Below are 21,062 nucleotides of genomic sequence, written 5' to 3'. Positions count from 1 at the left end.
TGCAGCAAGGGGTCAGAGTTAAACATGACTTCATTATAAGATGTCATTAGACAAAAGAAAGACGCACTAAATGTGCACTAAGAATCGTTTCACATATTTGTCTGAGCTCCTAAATCGAGAGCATTGTTAACGTTCAATTTGAAATGACTTAGATTTCACATTTTGTGTCAGTGTTTAATGAATGTTGCCCTTTTTACGATGCCATTATAGTCAAGGCCAAGTTGGACCCACTGTAAACAAGTCAGTGTTTCTTTTTCTCTCTACTAAGCCCATTTGGTTTCTGCATGACAAGTTTGTTAAAGCACATGTTCCAATATATTGGCCATCCCACCGTTTGCCTTTCGCTTCCTCCCTCTCTGACTCTCCCTTTCCGCCCTTCCTCTTCCCTGCAGCTTTTGAAGTGGCGAGCACGAAGAGATTAGCTTCATTTATAGTCAAAGGGCGGAATGTGATGATAGGAGAGGGAATGTAACTAATCAGCAGCGGGCTGTAATCCACTGGGACAAGACAGGACAATACTGCTGGACTCCAACTCCCCGCAAAGGAATGTATGACTGGACAGAAAAACCACTAACCGGTTGAAATCTAACTGAATACTGTACGCACACAACTCTGCGTGTGAACTTGTATTACTCATCTCTTCACACACAAACACAGTAACAACATTGGGACTCCATACAAGCTTAAGTAACTTTAAATTGAACTGAAATTTAAGCGCTCTTCTTTTGCAGCACATTTGTTTGGGAATTAAATCACCCAGTCTCTTCCCTGAAATATATGGGAATTGAGAAGCTATGTTTGTCAAAGAGAGGAGGGGATTTGGAGAAGTTTCTTCTGAAGAGGGAGGCATTCTGGATTTCTAAACTGGGCAGTTCAAACCCAAGAGGGTAAATGAGGAATTAGACCATTCCTGAGTCTACCGGAATGTATTTGTACTTCATTAAAAGGGGCTGTGCTCGAAATACTGAAAACGAAACAAAGCAGCGGGCTGGGATTGCCTCCACATGGCTCTCACGGACCGTACCCAATATGTGAAATACCTACAAAGAACAGAGAAGCTCTGATTACAACACACAGAAGGAGTTTGACTTCATTCTCTGCTCATGACGCTAATATTCTACTATATCTTTACGTAGCAAATATAAGTGTAGAGGCTAAGCCCAAGCCTTAAGCCCCTGAGGTGCTGTTCCATGGGTAGAGTATTTGACGCACTCTTCTTTTGATCAATGAGAGTCCAAGTCATATTTGCAGTTAAAACCATTGGTTCCACTTATTTCCATCAAAACTTCTTTGGTTTTCCAGACAAACTACGGCTTGTAGTGTTCCTGTGTAGTGGTGTGTGTGTGTGTGTGTGTTTGTGTGCGTGTGGTCAAAACTGTATGTGCTTCCGGGTAGCAAGGGCACTAATTGGCTCTTACAATTAGTATGCTGCTATACTAATGTTCTGACTGTTAATTACAGCCCCTAACAGGATTTCTTGGAGAACAATTGGAAGTGTAGTTCTTGGATGGATGTGTTAAGTTCAAAAGTAGATGGACTTGGACATAAGTTAGGGTTATTCATAAATGTTAAGTGATTCAGTTTTGTATACTTGGTATCTATGGTGGTATATCGATTACATGACGGATCAATGTGTTGTATGTAAGGAAATAAGAAACAGTATCAGGCCACCACGCTGATAAACGAGACGAAAGATAATCGAAAATGTTTGGCGAATAAAGCATGGCGTACAGGAGAGATTGTGCTATTTTGCTGGTTTTGCTGGTTACTGCCGCCTGCTGATCATTTTTATCCACAGCTACTCCCTATTAACAAACCTGAGACCACTTTTAAGTGTGTTTATTCGGTACAGGAATGAACTATTGCTTGCTTTAGACGTGGTTGGGCGATACGGAGCACAAACTTGTTTTGGAGTTAGTCTTCAGAGAATTCATGTAAATGTGCATAATTGTCTACAAATGGAAGGGACAACTTGATGTCCTGGGAGGAAAAAAGTTGCAATGAAACCATCAAAGTTTTTTTAGGTACGTGACTCTATTCTGGACACTAACCTTTGACATTGAGTCCTATCAGCAAACAAGCAACTGCAACAACACTGACAAGTGTTCATTACTCTCATGCCCTCCCTCCCCCTCGCTGCCTAACTGTGGCATGCGCTGGATGAAATAATGAGGTTTCTTTTTCCCAGGACACAGGAGCGTAAGCTGACTGGAGCACAGATACTTTTTGACTTGGCAGGAGAACTTTTTAGCCTTCATCGCTGAAATGGGCTGTGATGCCAACGTTTCGCTTTATTGTTGCACTGATCTCCAACCTCGGGCAGCTAAAATGGAAGGGGTTGGTGGGGAAGGGGAACTGCAATGTACAGGAGTGTAAAAAAAAAAAAAAAACTCAAACCTATTTTGTAATATGAAAAAAAAAAAAAGAAAAATTATCCATAAAAATGTAGCTAACCACTTTTTAATATGAAATGTACTGTAAAAGCTTAACTTATTGCACTTTGAATGTCTTTAAAGGACAGGCAAGTGTGCCAATTAGTTCACTGTTATAGTCTTGCATTGCCAGACCTTCCTCCACAGCGCTGCGGAGGAGGGTCTGGCTAGTCCACACAGCATTACGGGATGGGAGAAAAATGTGCTCTTGTTTATTGCCATTTCTTTAAACCAATCACAATCGTCTTGGGTAGTGCTAAGCGCCGGACAGAGCAACGGTGCCACTGCACAATAGCCTCGGGAAGGAATTTGTTTTGGTGGAACATGTGTACTTTCAAAAGTTGTTTTAGTCGTGCAACAGAAATCTCAGATTGGACAGATAGTCTAGCTAGCTGTCTGGATTTACCCTGCAGAGATCTGAGGAGCAGTTAACCATAGTCCTAGTGTTAATTTTGTCACCCATTTTTAATCTTAGTCTTAGTCTTGTGCCAAATGTCCTTGTTAGTTTTAGTCATATTTAGTCATTCATATATCTTTTTTTGTTCGTCAAGTTTTAGTCGACTAAAAGTCTTGTCATTTTAGTCTAGTTTTAGTCAAAAGAGAACTCATATCTTAGTCAAGTTTTAGTCAAAACATTTTAGTCTTTTTTTAAATAAATTATTTCTGAGATTATTTCTGATAACCATTTCAGTCAAATAGTTATATAAAAATAAATTATATAATGTTATATAAATATCGAGCCTCTTCCTTATTTCACAAGTAAATTCCTGTTAAACGACAAAAACAACCACTGCATGGGAAAAGGATATTTTACAATAACTTTGAATGCAGCACGAAGATGGCAAGGCATATTTCAAGTGAGGTTGTTATGTGTTTTTCAGCTACAGACTGTCGTACGTCTCGGTGTTGGAATCCTACACAGTGAAATACAGACACACTTTTACACCGTTTAGCTGTCAGCATTTTAACCGTGTTTACTCCAGCTGCTAGCTAACGGTAGGCTAACGTTACCTGCTGCCAAGCATAGTATTAACTAGCGTCCCATGCAGCGATGTTTTGGTTGACTCTAACGTCCGTTAATGAGCATCAGAGAGAAGCGCAGGCATTTAAGTGGCACCGAAATCCGCTTTGCCATTTGGTACGGTAGATAACGTTCGTTAAGGCACCGGGTCTCGGTACCCAACCCTATAACAGCTGAATATTCTATCTCACTATGAAAAAGTAGAGACGATTGTAGACGAAAATGAAGAGAGATTTTATCTTTGTTTTAATTTTATGCAAAACATTTTAGTCTCGTCTTTTTTTGTCAACAATAATGCATGTTAATTTAGTCTTAGCGTTTTTGGACATTGGCGCAGTCTCATCATCATCTCGTCTTAGTCATAGAAAAAAAAGGTTGTTAACGAACATATTTAGTCTCGTCTGACGAAATTAACACTATATAGTCCTCATAAATCCACCGGAGTTTAGAATGCCAACACAAAGAAAGTGGAAGGTGACGGACATACGGCCGAAAAGAGGGACATGCGGCGGAATTTCCGCCGGCACCTGAACAATCCCGCAAGAAATGACCAAACTGCGCCCAGCTGATTTAGTCTTCCAGACAAACACACGCATATAAAAACAAATCTATAAATGTCTTTGTGATATTTTAACTTTAGAAGAATAGATGATGAATTCTGAGTTATTGTGACTTGTGTACTCAATTGCTGTAGTTGAACTATATCATAGGCGAACAACATATGACATATTTCACTTTCTGTTAAGATACAAAATACAATGAAGGGGGCGCAGCGGTCGGCAAGTGATGAATTGCTATTTTGAGATACATTTTAATAACTAGAAACAACCTACATTTCATTTGATGAAACAAATAAAGCCCTGATGGTTCTTTCATGAATTTTGCCCCCTTGCCCCCCTTGCCCCCCTTGCTCTTTCAAAAATGTCACACTATCATCCCTTAAAGGGGTGATAGAATGCAAAACTGATTTTACCCCTTCATAGTTGAATAACGACAGTTCGGTGGGTAAATAGGACATACATAGAAGCTCAAAATCCCATTGACACCCAAAATCTCATATTTTGAAACTGCCGCTGAAAACGGGCGAATCTCAACAAAGCTAGAAGCTGACGTAAGCATCTCAAGACCTGTACCTTTGTCACGCCCATGGGTGTATTAAGAGAACGGTCACGCCCCAACATTTACATAGGCTACACAACTGACCTGAGATCAGGTAGTCTTCTGAATCTAGGTCAGGCAGATCTCTGCTATTCCATTACAAAATTCACTTCTGAAACTTGTTTATGCGAGAAATCAACTATGTAAAGCTCAAATATGGGCCGTTTTACGAAAATTGATGGCTAATTGCAAATTTTGTCCGACTGTTTGTCGGAGTTCAGCGGCCGGTGCTGCCTGGGTTGCTACATCGCCGCCCTGCCTGTCCTCCGTCACAGACCCCGGCCTGCTGTGAGCTCGATTGAGGGCCGGAAGCCCGGCGCAAACTCACTCTTTTCTGGGTGACTGGACTACCAAACGCCGCTGCCCTGACAGAGCTCCAGGGCCTGCAGCTCGCTGTTCTCCCTCCCCTCTTCCTGCTAAATGGCCGGCCGGTGAGCTTGTTACGCCTGCAATCTCTTACCGCAGCTTCCACTTAATCTTATAATGGATATGCGTGTTGAGTTATTTAAACAAACAATCGGGAAAATAAATGCCTCTTGTCCGCGAGTCTCATTGATAGAGCCGCGGTGAGCTGGAGTCCATCAATGAGAGCTAGCTAGCCTCCTCCTAACGAGACCTCTTACATTCACAAAAATGCATTCAATTGAAATCCGAAATCGGACAAGTGTTAGCTAAACTTTGTAAGACCTTGGGGAACCTGTAATATACATGCCGTGACGAAATTCAAACTGTAAATATACTATAGTTATGCCGAAAGTGTAGCTAGCTAGCTGCAATCTTTTCCCCTTATTGAATGGGACAAAAAGCTAGCTAGCTTTTCGTCCTAACAAGACGCCTGGCGTTCATAAAAATGCCTTAAAATCAAATCTGACACAACGGTTAGCTTTATAAGTCATTGGGGTAGATCTTATATATGTGGCGTAATGAAATTCAAACTGTAAATATATGATAGTTATGCCGGAGCCGGCCGCGGAGCCCCGGTAGTGCAGTATCCACAAAGGGTGACTTTGCCCTGGGTATGGAGCCCAGCAGGCTGCCGCTTTCGTCAGACTGTGTGGAGCTCCTAAAGTCTGACACGTCTTACCAAATTTGCAATTAGCCATCAATTTTCGTAAAACGGCCCATATTTGAGCTTTATATAGTTGATTTCTCGTCAAAAAAGTCTCAGAAGTGAATTTGGTAACAAAACATTGCAGTGTCATGAATATGAGATTCTGTCGGTCTCTAATGTGTCTGTATTGGGGATTCGCTCCAACCAATCAGCGCGCCTCTAATGTGTGTGTATGGCGATTCGCTCAACCAATCAGCCGCTGCCGCGCTCAATTCTAATCAGCGCCAAGCAGCTCACCTAAATATCTCATGTGCATACCATATTTTGAAGAAAAGCTGTTGTAAAAAAGTCAAAAAAGAGGCAAGAGGTGCATAAGTGCCAATAAAATATCAACCAACACCATTTTCAGCCAGCCAACCAATGTTACATACCCCCATTAGGAGACCATATAGGAACAGTGTGAAATACCCTATATAATCATTCTATCACCCCTTTAAGCAAAGAAAAAAAAAAAACATAACCCTCACCCATCTACTAAGTCAAAATGTAAAAGTCTATGCATAATGGTGAGAACTACAAATATATAATGAAATTGGACAACTGTTAATTTCAGTGACATTATCCTGTTTCAGACCCCGCTGCAGGAAAAAAATACAACAATAAAAAGTAACTTGCATTAGTAAGATAACATATATATATGTCAAAAATTGTAAATCTTTGTGTTTGTGCAGAAATAATTGTAACAATATAAGAAGAAAAAAAACCTTGATCAATCTCAAACTTACTTTTTTTAATATACTTTATTCCATACTGTACTGATAAACTGTGCTCAGGTCAAAATGTCATATTGAATAAGTAAAGCAAATGCTTCTTTGCAATTAAGTTGTTGTTTTTTGTGAATCATGACTGTATTTATATCACACCATGACCTTACTCAAGGGTGCACAATTATAGCATTCATGTACTAACTCAGAAGTACTCCGCATGAAGTCACTATCATGTAATATAGTCACTTACTCCGTATTAGCACTGACCCTCATGACAGGCCATGCATTAAATCAAACATTAATTAATTTGGATTCCTACATGTAGTAATGCATTAACATATGACTTGGACATGTAGCCTCATTATAAAGGGTTACATATAATCTATATTTGCGTCTATTTTGTCCACACACACACACACACACACACACACACACACACACACACACACACACACACACACACACTGCTGTAGGCTCAAATGACTCATGATAGCTGACTGCATCAAGGAGAGTGGGATTATTTCCTGTGAATAACAACGAGGTAAATCCTGAGCTGCTACTGTAGATCTCACAGTGTTTCGTTTGTTAGAGAGCAGATGACCTCGAAAAGAAACAATACTTGTATGTTGTGCAGACGCGCAGTTTAAAACAGCAAATATTTGAATGGGTACAAACACAGAACTATACATTGAGTATGTCTATTTTTTTTTGGCATACCTAGGTCTTATCAATGCCATTATTTGGATGTGTTTCACTGTTAAAAGCTTTTGTACCTTGCCATTACTAATGGGAAAGGCGAAGCACTGCAACTTCTGCTACTTGGGCGGAGTGATTTGCTCGCAGAACTCCAGGTGAACTCTCTGCTCCTCACCAAGAGCACCAAGGGGCTTCTGAGGTGCTGCGAGCAAATCACTCCGCCCAAGTAGCAGAAGTAACAGTGCTTCGCCTTCTGAGAATATAGTTCCCAGAATGTATACGGTTAGAAGATGGCGGTGTCTCATGTGACCTTGTTATTTCTACACGCTGTGACTATACAAATCACAAGATGTAAATAGGAACATGTTGGCGTTATTTTGTCACTTATTGGGAGCAGTAGGCTAGATGGAGCCGGTTACCTCCAGGATCTGGGCTAAACTAGGCTAGTGACGGGTGCATCAGACAGAGTTACGACACACACAGAGATGAGAAGGGTATGTATGGACTTATCTAACTATGGGCGATGCGGTGAATAAGCTAAAGTCCCAATAAGTTGGTGTGTTCCTTTAACAGAAATCTGTGGTATTTGATTTGATATGTGAAGTCCAGTTCGGACCAAAGATTCGTGACGAGATGAAGCCGTTTTTGAACGCTGCGGGGAAAAGTTGCAGCGGTGTGAGCTGGCCCGTCTCAGCTCGACTCAAGCCTGCGACTCAGCTGGTCAAGTAGCTAGTGGCTGGTTTTACAACGTAAAAGGACGTAAACTGTTTCAACAGCCAATCAACTCAAATTGAAATCAGTCGGTCAAGTCAGTTACAAACTGAATTGAAAAAAATACAATAACAGTATATTAACCAATATTTTTTAAAACAAGCACAATAAACAAACATTTTAAGGAACGTATATATATATATATATATATATATATATATATATATATTAATAAAGAATTGTGATGTTATGTACTGAGCAGGAAGTTTTTTCAATGCAAAAATAAACTTTCAAACTCATATACTTAGTGCTCTCTAGTATACAGACAATTGGGTTACACTTTACTTGAAGGTATCTACATAAGAGTGACATGACACTGTCAAGAACACATGACACAGTCATGACACATGAACCCTAACCCTAATCCTAACCCTAACCATAACTTGTCATGACAAAACCCAAATGGCACTTACTAAAAGAAGCGTTATGTCATAAATGTTTATGACACATTCATGACAGTGTCATGTCACTCTTATGTAGATACCTTCAAGTAAAATGTAACCGACAATTGTCTGAATTTTTAATTCTCCGTTGACATATCAGTGATGGGATGACCCATCACTGAGCCCCCAGTCAGTCGGGCTCTATATGTATGTATTATTGTATGTATATGTACAGTACGGTAATGTAATGGGGCTTCTGCAAAGAAGCAGTCAACGGCAGGGCAGTGGAGTTGTCCTACTGCTGGACTGACACACTGACACTAATGGATCACAGTTCATGCATGATCTCTGACAGCATCGCGGCAACTAATCCAGCAGCCTTGCAGCAGCAGCACTTTGAGCACACTGAGGACACACATTAAATCCCTCTCCACTTTTCTCTAACTCTAACTGCAGTTTGGAATATGCATATATTAACATTGCTAAGCACACGAGACAGAGTTCATATTTGTCTCCCTAATTTGAGTATTTGTATGTTAAATATATGCCTGAAAAAAAAGGAATAGTCTGAGGCAGGCAGCATGAATAGACAATGTGTAAATGCCAGCTAAGTCCATTGTTTGAAATGTCACATGCATTTCACATTTCCTCTGGTCATTATGCTGTGTTCACATCATTTCGTATAGACCTTCGCTATGAGCAACCGAGTAGGACAAACAGTCAGCCTCTCAGTTTTGATTCCAAGTCAGAGATATCAGCAATAATATAATCCCACGCGGCAGAAAGAACTGTGTCAGTAAATCTGTGGCAAAGTGGCTACCAATCCACTATCACTGGCAGTTAACCTACATCTGAATAAAATCCAGCGTTAACACCATCCAGCTTATTTTAAAGGAAGCTTTACACTAGTAATGTGTATGTGGTTATTGACAGCATTGTTTTACAGGAGGTTCTCCCATTTTTCCGCCTTTGCATTAATCCAGCATTAGCAGTTCAGTCCAGAAAAAAAACATTTTAACAACGTTCATATCGAAACAGCAGAGAACTTAAACTTGTCGTAAACACGTTGGTGTTTCACAGGGCTGATGGTCTTAGTGTTATTCTGCTGCAAATGGCCACGCAGATCTACGTTCCGCTGCTCATCGATTTAATTATACAATGTATCATTCACTGCGATTAATCATATCTGCGTTGACAACAAGCAGAGCCAGTTTGGGTGAAGAACTCGGTCACTTTGTCTGTTTTTCTGAAACATGTCAGAGGCATTCCTGTGTTAGTCGAAAACTGCATTCGACTGTTAAGAGTATTGTTTATGCTGGGAATTAAGAGGGACTGTTCTAATGTTCCTGACACAGCAGATACTGACACGATAACATGGTTTTCTTTATATGACATAACACTTCAGGTAAGTCCTCTTCTGGGTAACTAAAAAGTCACTTAAATATGTAGAAAGCTCTTTGAACAGGATTAAAGACATTACAGATACAGTATGTATCACTGCAACCCAGGTTATGTTACGCTGAATTTGGTTATCTAAAGTAAAGCATTATGTTAGGTTAAATATGTTTTTTTTAAAGAGTTGCAGAGATGGACCTTACCCGTGCTGGAGCTATTTCCTGTCTGCTCAGGGGGTTTGTCCTCCAGGGCTGGAGGTTGTGCCTGTCCATTCGATCCGTGCCCTAATCCATCGGAGGACGCCTGGCTCTGGCTCTGGCTCTGGGCTGGTATGGGTCTCTGGACCAGGTTGCCCTCACTGCCTGCCCTCATCAGCCTTTCTCCAATCCGCAGCATGCATGAGCGATTACCCTGTGGATCCTTTCTCAAGCTGGGGCTCTTAGACCCCGCTGATCCGGGTCGACCCAGGCGTGGGGAGGACTTGGACATCTTCCCTGCTGGGCTGAGCAGAGCACTGGTTAGATACTCCAGGGTTAGTCTGGGTCTCTCGTTCGCTAGTCCCTCTTTTCTTCTCTGTATGCTTCTTCTTCTTCTTCTTCTTCTTCTTCTTCTTCTTCTTCTTCTTCCTGCTGCTCTTCTTTCTGTCCCTTTTTGTTTCTTGCCTGCTTCTCTTTTGTCTCTTTTTCCTTCCACTTATGTATTGAGGAGTATTGAAGAACTATTTAGCATCTTTCAGGTTTTGTCATCTAACTGTCCTATTCCTTTTGGTACCAGGTTTGTAAGAGTCCTTGCAGTTGTCGTCTTCTATCTCCTGCCCCTGTTTCAGTGTGTGGATGTTCTTCTGAAGTGCCTGTGTGTGTGTGTGTGTGTGAGTGATGGTATCTTAGTTTTGTCAAGTTGTCATTTTTTTTCTTTTGTCAAGTTTGTCTCTTTAGTCCCTCTTCTACCCTCTTAATGTCCTGAGCTCCTCTGTTGTTTCTGCCTTACATTGCACAATGCTGTTCTCCAGTCAGTCAGTCTTTCCCTTTGCTTCTGTCCTTTCTTCTTCGTCCCTTTCCAGACCGTGGTACCTCTGTACCACAGGACTGTCCCTACGTTTGCAGCAGTGATCAGTGTTCACTGTATTATTCCCTGTCTTTCTCCCACTGCCTCTCTGTCAGCAGTAAGCTCCCTCTGTGCCTTAAACTCCTCTGGGAGAGCTCTCCTTTTTTTTTTTTTTTTTTTTCGCTTCTCTCTCTGCCACCTCCTTCATTTTTCTCTCCCTCTCTTTTTCCCATCCAACTTTGAAATCATCGTTTCCTTTTTTAATTCCTTCTCTGCACTCTGTTCTCTGACTTCCACCTCTTTTGACTCAGTTGTATCAACATGAAATACCGTTCACATGTTGGCTCTGCTGTTGTCACTTTACACCATGCTAGTCTCACGTTGCCAGACCTATCTCCACAGCATACACACATACATTCTGGAATAGGAGAAACAACTCTCTGGGTTGCTTGCATTTCTTTAAACCAATCACAATCATCTTGGGCGGCACTAAGCTCTGGATGCAGGGACTGTGGCTCTGCTAAATAGTCTCTGGAAGGTACTTGTTTTGGTGGAACATTTTCACCTCGCAAAAGAAAACGCCACATACAATATTACATGAAGTTAACACGATGAAGTTACGACAGTAACGTGAGCTATTTAAATTAGCTCGATATATGGTAAAATGTCATTTTCTCTTACCAGTGTATCGCCGTATGTATAACAATCCCCACCTTAAATCTTTACAATCATTCCCCCGGAAGAACCAAGCAGACCTGCCTTGTTGCACAATCCAAACTCTCTTCAAAACTTGCCATTTTCAGAGTGTGGTTTGCTAGATTGAAGATTTGTTGTGGTTTTCCGAAGGGATTTTGAGAAAGGCAACACACAGAGAGTGGAAGGGGAGAAGCCTGATCCGTCGGGTCAGAAACTGTCAATTTTGCTTTCATCCCGACACCATTTTCTACTTCCTTCCATTCCTCTCTCATTCCTCATTGTCCAATAAGTGATCTTAGTGTTGCCTGGCTGTTGCAGAACGTTGAGAACACAGTTTATAAAAGTTGCAGTTTACTGCTGTGTATTTACATCTATAATTATAGTGTACATTTGGATTAAGCCTTTAAATTGTGTGAGCAAGATTCTTAGATTGTGCAAACAATGTGTGTATCCTGTTTGAGAATGTCACCAATAAGAACACTATGTTCAGAAATGTGTTTGAAGTGATAATAAGTTCAGATTCAAGTGATCACTTGGATTCAAGTTTAACCTGGGTGACCTGACAATGGAGGAGTGGACTAAGGATCACATAACTGCTACTACTTCCATTATTTTTATAAGTTTACTTTTGTATGCTAGTTATTGGCTTCTGCATACAGTTACGCATGTCATTCAAACAACAACAACAACATAAATACAACTGTAAAGTGTGGTTTGCTTGTTTTTAATTTTGGTAAATACAACGTACTGTACTACAATACAATGTATTGTACAACTTCGTATAGAGGACATCTTGTTAATTGTGCTGTACTTTACTTTTAACCACATGCAGTCTGGAATAAAATACAAAGCTAAAACGCTACATTTGACTCCCATGTTGTTTACAGAGTTTGACTGGCTGTCTAGTTGTTAGTACAATTCTGGTGCAAAATGAACCTAGGGGTTAAAGTGATGATTCGGAGTAATTTCACCCTAGGGTCCTTTGCACCATGACCTTGAGCCAAACACCCCCCCAGAAGCTTTTTAACCTGGGTCTAATATTGGGAGAGTTAGCGTAGAGTAGTGTTATCAGCTGAATAGCTTAGCGCAGAGGCTAATGGACCCACGTTTGTATCTTGTAAGTTACCCCACTAATAATGCCTGATATGATACCAAAGTTCTACACTAGTACAATATAGGTACAATAGGTTATGCACTCATAAAACGATGGATTGGAAAGTTTGTAAGTACAACAGAAGTTTATGAACACTTGCCTGCTCTCTTCTGCTCTCTGTTGCTGCACCCTAGGTTGAAATTACTCCGAACCATCACTTTAATAACACATACCGAGTCAACTGTTCTCTGGGATATGTTTATTAAAAAGATAGTTTATAAAGACAGAACCGTTCGGTACACAGGCAGGCGCCATCTTGGGGAAACAGTCATGACCAGTCGAATGATGAACGCTGTGCTTGAGCTATGTTACTGGTTACTGGTTACACGGCGTTTGTCGTTCGACTGGTGATGACTGTTTCCCCAAGATGGTGCCTGCCTGTATACCGAACGCTACTGTCTTTATAAACTATCTTTTTAATAAACTGTCTGTACACTTACAAAGTCCTCAAAGCTTCGGTTTCCATGTAGGGACCCCCATTATGCTACAGTGGAATTTTGGTGCTATTTTGAGCCTTGTTAGTGGTGTAGAAATAGCGATTTCTTTTTACTTTCGCGTGCCACGACAACTAGCGTTATAAGCTAATTAGCGGTTTGCACTAAAACTGGTCACATTTGATTAACATGAAAACACGTGTTATTAACCCCTAGGTTCATTTTACGCCGGAATTGTCCTTTAAGTTGGTAGTTCATACACAAAGGTTGGAGCCTAACAAGATTGATTTCTGTGTGATACGTGATCCTGCGATTCTCACGAAGCTGCCATGTAAGGTAAGTGACATCTACCCATCCACTGAAAAATATCAGTACAAGCCTTGCAAATTTATGCCTGAATGTGTGTGAAGCCCCACTGTGAATACAGTTTATAAAACTGTGCCCTCTGTGTTGTAAAGCTTCAAAACAGATTACAAAACCAAGGGCACAGTTAACGGATTTAGGCATGGCTCTTTTGTTTTTCTCACCTCCGACTCAAAAAAACGTTTTGAGTCTTTTTTTTTTTTAAAGTACCTTCATAAAGAAACAAAAAAAGAAAAAAATCCATTAATGTCAAACAATTGTGGTCGAAACATTATATTTTTACCATGGCTTCAGCTGCCAGAAATTTTAACGGAGAACCACATTACCTGCCTCTAATAGCTAAAGGCGGGGCTGTCCATGACACCATGTGCACCAAGTTTCTATAACATAAGAAACATTCATTCATTAAATTACAACCCAAAGCTATAATTAAAAATCACGTTAAACCCGATTTGAATACCAAAATACATGCTCAAAATATTCACATAAAAAAAAAGTTAAACCTTTCCTTTTAACAGCTTTTGTCTGTAACTTTTTATATTAATGAACGTTGGTTAAATTCAAGCCATTGCCAAATGAGTTGATACAAAGCTAATTAAGACTATCAGCTTCACACAACTCTCTCTGGATTTCTCAGTATGGCTACGGTCAGAAGATTGTGTTGTCCGATGACTTTCGCATGCAGGAAATCAAGTGAAAATCCACTGTGTCATCCTTGGTTACAAGCAACAGTGTGGAGGATGGGTGGGGGCGGAGTGCGATCACGGAAGGCTGGTATAATGTGGACAGTTCTGTTGTCATTACTTAGAATTCCTCATGGGGGCGACAGAAACTACGCACTATAGCTTTAAGATATATGATGGAGCATTTCACCTCAAAGACATGTAATGGATGCTGTTCACACACAGACACATAATGGAAATGTCTACCTCACAGACAGGTGTGATTGGAGGCTCCTTACACACAGACTCCAGTGACTGCATCTGCCCAACATGCTTCACCTGCCAGAGATGTAGTAGTTTGACTAGCCGAACTCTCCAACAACAGCGTTTACAGTGGTCAACTCCCCTGTTGCACTGACTGAAACCCAAACAACAGCGACCAACCACTTGGCCTTGTCCGTAGTACTCTATTTTGGTGGTGGAGCTTCTTGATCCCCGTACTTTCTCACAACTGCTTCAGCAGCTCTCCTCTCTAAACACAAAAACCTTCACTTTACTACATTTCAATCAATGTCAGCTTTGCAAGTCTCAAGTTTGAAGATATTCATTGCACAATGTGTCCTAAGTGATTGGTTCTGTCAATTACTATGTTAAAGGGATATTTGGGTTTTTTGAAATGGGGTTATATGAGGTAATCATCACAGCAACAAAATGTTTGATTTTTTAACGTACCTAAAAGAAGTCCCATCTGAAAAACATACATCAGTACAACTATACACTGTATTTGTAATATTTTCTGCTTCACCTGCTTCTTTTTGCTCAGCAGAGTAATACAGTATGCAGCAGGAAAAGATACGCTTATGAATATTCAGGACTTAGTGGGCTAACATTTTTGGTGTGTTGGTGTCCCTGTCCTCAGCAGTATACAGTACATCTCTGCCTCTACAAACTGGGAAAGTGCTGACTGCTGTCTACTGTTGGTAATATTGAAGTGTAGTGTTTTTAACACAATAAAGCCAGTGTTTCACAAAGAATACAACTTGTTTTAACGCCGAAGACTTTATCCTCAAACGGAACTAAGTTTGAAATAAATGTACCAGACCTCCAGCCCTCTGTATGTCCTTGTCCTCACTCTGTTGGTAAAATACAGTTACACAAACTGAGGGGGTAAATGAAATAAGGGAGCCATCTAGTGTTGAAATGTAGCATGCATTTGTCTCTAGTATTGTAGAAAGGGTGGTCCTCACTTTGAATGCACATTTACTCAGTCCTCACCTTGCTGCCGTTAAAGGAGTGTGTTTGTTTGTGTGTGGGTGTTTTTGTTTAAGTTTGGAAAACTACTCCGTTAAAGTTAGAGACTGATGCCAGAAGAGCAAAGTCTTGGTGGGCAGAGTACATGTAATAACGTTGCTTGCAAAACAATGCCTGGAAAATGTATTAAATGAGCTGGTTTGACCATGCAGATGGGAGAAATATTCACTAGTTCAGAACACATGATGTTCTTGCATTTACTTTCTTGCTCCTGCCCAGACACATCTCACAAATCATGTGGTTTGTAGCAATGCTATATGTGATGCTATGTTACAGGATAGAGGGTGATAGGGGTTACTGCAACTATGACAAACTGGGGGAAAAAGGGCTGGTATATGTAATGCAACGCTAATGAGTAAAAGTGAAAACAGGTGAGAGAGTAGGCAGGGAAGGCCAGGTAATTGCAGGGCTGTTGAGGAAAGTGGGAACAGGTGTGTAGATGGGTGGGGATGTCAGGTGACAGAATGGTAAAAAAAAGTCTGGAACTGGGGTTACTCCAGTCTTTTTAATGTAACTTTTGTTATCCAACCATGCCAGGATGCATTACCCATAGAGTCTCATGACACTTTTTAAGTTTTAAATCATTAGCTTGGAGTAATATTGGCTACTTAAATAAAATCAGAAGTTTGTGCAATCTCTGTCTTTATTAGCCGCTATTATTTGGATGATTACATAATTAAGGATTAAGTTAAGTGGATCGAAACATTTAAATATCAATAATGACACAGATTTAATTTGCAGCATGCCACTTACTGCACCCTATCCCATGATTTTGCAGGTTTTGACATTTAGGATTTTCTGTCTCTTGTGGTCATGACATTAATGTCAATCAATGAGGTATTTTCCATTAATAACCCATAAAGGGACTCTTACGTTTTTCTTTCACTTACAGTATCAGCACACAATGAACATTTACAGTCTCTTTCACATACCTGGATTTCACAAGGTAAACTTTGACATTCAAAATGACACTTTTTCCTCATACGAATTGGCTGTATCAACATATTTAACTACTCCATTGTTACATCATAGTTCAAGTTATACAGTTAATTATTCTTAAACTTTTATAATTTTATAACTTGATTGAGGGCTGGATCAACAACTGGGCAAAGCAGGCAACTGCCAAGTGGTGCCCAACAAATGTGTTTTTACTAAAAATGTTGATGCTATTATGTGATTCTGTTGATTGTATGAAAAATTGAAGCATGCATTTGCTGTTTTGCAAACTGAAACACCGTTTGGTGTATGTTTCTTCTATTGCCTAGTCTGGATCAAGTACATGGATAAAACTGGATGTCAGGCTTTGCCCCTCTCCTTCTGCTCTGTGTGACCGTTCTTAAAATCCCTTCACTTGTTGGAAAGACTTTGGGTCGAACAATAAGGCAGGGCTGCTTGCTTCTTTCGGGGGAATGATTGTAAAGATTTACAAAAAAACGGCACTTACTATCTAACTGGAACGTTTTAGGACAGATTGTAAGGATTGCAATGGATAAAGTAGACACGGTATTAAGAGCGAATTACATTTAACCATGTATCCAGCCAATTTAAATAGCTCACGTTACTGTATTGTGTGAACAGTTAACTTCATTAATATTGTATGTGGTGTTTTCTTTTGCGGCGTGCACATTTTCCACCAAAACAAGTTCCTTCCAGAGCCACCGTCGCTGTGATTGGTTTAAAGAAATGCATACAAAGCTTTTCTTTCTCCTATCCCAGGGACCTTACTCCGCAGCACTGTGGAGATAGGTCTGGCAATGCAAGACTACTTATTGCTAAAAGTGTGCCTTTTGTTTCTAACAATGCCTTGGGAAATACAAACTGAAATTCTATAAATCCTTGCCCTGCAGTGTTAAAGCCCTTGTCATGTCAAGAACAGAGTTAATGTGCCAAACAGAACTAACTCAAATGAGGAAGACATAACAAAACAGGTTGTTTGAATGACATACTAACACTCAGAGTTCAGGGAAAGGAGGCGGAGCAGTACTGGAAAGAGTGGAGTGTTGCTTGATCACACCCACTCTGAGTGGGTGTGATCAAGCGACTCATTTCCTTGTTTATGATTAAGTAGCTCAGAGCACTTGGTCATCTGCATTCGGCATGGGTCTCTGTGTTTGAGGATTTCATCAGGATCAGGCTTTTCTACTCCAACATTTCTTTAACAGGTAAAGTCAATTGTATTAAATTATATTTATTTAGTGCCATAGCACACCCATGAACTGTACTGACACTAAAATATAGTATATACTGTTAAAACATTTACATGAAGTCTGCCATGAAAAATATACGTGTTTATCAAGTATACCAATACTCTGATTTATGTTTTAAAGATTGTAAAGTAATGGTGTAATGTGTAGTAGATGCGTAGTAATGTTACTTTCACTTTTGTTCTCAGTGTATCGCCATGTCAGGTACCAGCTGTCTGCTGTCTGAGGAGCAGTTTTTGTGCTGCATCTGTCTGGATGTTTTCACTCATCCAGTCACTATACCATGTGGACACAACTTCTGCAAAAACTGTATCACGCAGCACTGGACTATTAACAGTTTTCAGTGCCAGTGTCCCATGTGTAAAAAACAATTTAAAACACGACCTGAGCTGTCTGTCAACACGTTCATAAATGAGATGGCTGCTGAGTTCAGACAGTCAGCTGGAAAGAAAAGCAGCGGGCAAGTTGCCAAACCAGGGGAAGTCCCCTGTGACTTCTGCACTGGAACCAAACTTAAAGCTGTGGTGTCATGCCTAACGTGTCGCGCCTCCTACTGCAGTGCTCATCTAAATCCTCACATGACACCTGGCCCACTGAAAAGACATTCCCTGAGTCATCCTGTGGAGAACATGGAGGCCAGGGTGTGTACGCAGCACGATAAAACACTGGAGCTGTTCTGTAAGACTGACCAGACGTGTGTATGCTCGGACTGCACTGTTTCAGAACACATGGCACACAATATTGCTTCTCTGAAAGACGAATATGAAGCAAAGAAGACCGAACTGGCGCAGGAAGAGGCTGAAATCCAGCAGATGATTCAGAACAGAAAGCTCAAGATCCAGAAAAACCAACGCTTAAAAATGAACAGTGAGAAGGATGCAGAGAGAGAGATCGCAGACGCCGTTCGTACCTTCACCGTTCTGATCCAGAAGGCAGAGAGAGACTTGAACAACCTTATTGAGATGATTCAAGAGAGGCAGAAGACGGCAGAGGAACAGGCCGACGGCTGTATCAAAGAACTGGAACAAGAAATCCATGCACTTATGAAGAGAACCGCTGAGGTGCAGCAGCTCTCGCGTACGCAAGACCATCTTCACTTCCTCCAGAGCTTCACATCCATGGACGCTGCTCTGTGCACCAAGAACTGGACAGAAGCCAGCATCCGTCCGCCGTCATACGAGGGGGCTGTGTTGAACGCCGTGGCTGAGCTGGAGGAGGCGATCAGCACAGAGAAGAACCACCTGGTTCATGGGGCCAGGCTGAAGAGGGTCCAGCATTACGCTGCGGATGTGGTTCTTGAACAACGCACAGCTAATCCCTGGCTCATCCTGTCCGATGACGGGAAACAAGTCATGTGCGGCGAGGTGATGAGGGACCTACCGGACAACCCGGAGAGGTTTTCTCTTTACGCCAACGTGTTGGCACAGCAGAGCATCTCCTTTGGAAGATTTTACTACGAGGTTCAGGTTACAGGGAAGACTGACTGGACTCTGGGAGTGGTCAAAGTGTCAGTGGACAGGAAGGGAACAATCCCACTAAGCCCTTTGAGTGGCTACTGGGCTGTGGCTTTGAGGAACGGAAAGGACTACCTCACTCTTTCTACCCCCGTTGTCAGCCTCGGTCTAAACTTGAGGCCTCAGAAGGTGGGGGTGTTTGTGAGCTACGAGGAGGGTCTGGTCTCCTTTTATGATGTGGATGCTGCAGTTCACCTCTACTCCTTCACCGACTGCTGCTTCACCGAGGCGCTCTGTCCCTTCTTCAGTCCGGGTCTTCATCACGGTGGCACGAACTCCACCCCTCTGACGATTTCACCTGTTGACCCCACCGATTTGATCTGATCAGTCGTTTAAAAAAAAAAAAAGATTTCATGTGTCATCAAAGGATCAAACACAACCAAAATTCACAGTCACCTTTCTAACCCGTTGTGTTGTCTTCACTGTCGTCCATGAACTTGTCATTCTGGGTCAAAATTGAAAAATGCACTTTGTTTGGAAAAAATTTTACGCTTTTTTTATGCTTTTGCAAACATTTTTATCCTTCTTTTCAATGCTTTTTTTTTTTTTTTAATTCATGGTCAATAAACCTACCAAATGACATTATACCTATTTTGTTAGTTTGAAAAAAAAGCAGATATTATGAATTATTTTGACTAATAGAATAGTTAAGATCAGAGGATGTTGAGTGAATCACAGACTGGTTTATGTCAAATTTTGGTCAGGATGCTTTTTTGAAACCATTTAAACAAAAAAATTCAAAAGCCATGAAATTACATAAAACCAAAATTCAATGGAAGTAATCAATAATTTTACCTGCGAAGAACATGGATGCATGAATGTATATGTTGTATGGGTTCCATACAACGTACATGCATGCATCCATGTTATTTTGGGGCAATTTGGTTGTAAGAAACCCATATTTCTGACATAAAAACTTTGAAAACGGGTCATATTTGACCCGAGGACAACACAAGGCTTATAATTGTTATGGTGAAGGTGTAAACGATCCTCACTCATTCAGCAGGCTACGGCAGTCAGTTTTCGTTTGATATTCACTTTGAGTTGGACTGTTATTTTTTTTAGGATAGCAAAGAATTGCCCTTTTAAATGTTTCTTGGCCTGGATTTATATTTTATTACATTCTCCATGCTGTCTCTGTGTGACAGCTTAGTAGGACCACTATGTCAGTTTTGAGGAACAGGATAGATGTGGATCTTAGTTTTTGTTGATTAAACGTCTCTGCAGAGAGTATCAGTTTTCTGCAGTCATCAGCATCTTCCTCTTATTCTGCAGAAATAACAACTACTGTTACAGGTGCTCTAAGACAGCTCAGGCTCCACACACGGCAACAAAAACCAACTGCGCCAACCTGCACCACCAAACATAACAAACAGTCTTCCAGCCAATAACCAAGACAAGAAGGATTTGGGGGTGGGGGTTGGGTGGGTTAGTGCGCGGAAGGGAGGGGGATGGGATGAGGAGGAGGGAGGGGCGAGCTAGCCTCCGTTTTGTTTGACAATACTTTGAACGTCAACAAGAAGTGACGTCACCCAACATCGCTCAGAGCACCTTTAAGTTAAATTTGATCATACATCGTTACTAGGAGTATCGGTACTTTACTGTTTTTACCAATGATTTACCTCAATATCTACGGTACGGATACGGTTTACAGCAAAACAGAGCGAAAGCAGAAAATGCAGCAAATCCACATTATGTACTTTTTTACAAATAAAATAAATATCCGACTGACTGACTGACATGTGATGTGCAATATTTTTTGAAAATTTGTTTTTAGAAATGTCTCATGACATTGAGTCTGGTCTGCTGCTGCTCTGGGCTTTAATACAACACACAGAGCTTTGACAGAATAGCGATGGAGTGTTTAAGCTGCTGATCTTTGACATGGCGAGCTATGATTAGTATAAGGGGCCACTGTAAAAAAAAAAAAAGTAATAGTTGAGAAAGTAATGTTATAAGAATAATTAGTAAGACTAGTTGTACTTTTGTAAAAAGTCACAATATTGA

The 21,062-nt window shown here is 40.9% G+C and overlaps 2 protein-coding genes across 8 annotated transcripts in view; one reads left to right on the top strand and one right to left on the bottom strand.

Moving 5' to 3' along the window:
- Nucleotides 1–10,861, bottom strand: part of LOC120568159 (sickle tail protein homolog) — a 99,814-nt gene extending 88,953 nt beyond the window's left edge. For all 7 annotated transcript variants that reach the window (XM_039815475.1, XM_039815482.1, XM_039815477.1 and 4 more), the window contains exon 1: nt 9,878–10,861. In XM_039815475.1, the coding sequence (XP_039671409.1) occupies nt 9,878–10,163 (286 nt within the window). In that variant the 5' untranslated portion in view covers nt 10,164–10,861. The remainder of the gene's footprint in view (nt 1–9,877) is intronic.
- A 6,546-nt stretch (nt 10,862–17,407) lies between these two features.
- Nucleotides 17,408–19,402, top strand: LOC120567743 (E3 ubiquitin-protein ligase TRIM21-like). The gene is made up of 2 exons (XM_039814723.1): nt 17,408–17,499; nt 17,730–19,402. Exon 2 carries the CDS (start codon nt 17,739–17,741, stop codon nt 19,377–19,379), a length of 1,641 nt encoding a protein of 546 aa, XP_039670657.1. The 5' UTR covers nt 17,408–17,499; nt 17,730–17,738; the 3' UTR covers nt 19,380–19,402.
- Nucleotides 19,403–21,062: the final 1,660 nt, after the last annotated feature.

Source organism: Perca fluviatilis, chromosome 11, assembly GCF_010015445.1.
Source record: "Perca fluviatilis chromosome 11, GENO_Pfluv_1.0, whole genome shotgun sequence".
Classification (NCBI taxonomy): domain Eukaryota; kingdom Metazoa; phylum Chordata; class Actinopteri; order Perciformes; family Percidae; genus Perca; species Perca fluviatilis.
This window is presented reverse-complemented; position numbering and strand designations above follow the sequence as displayed.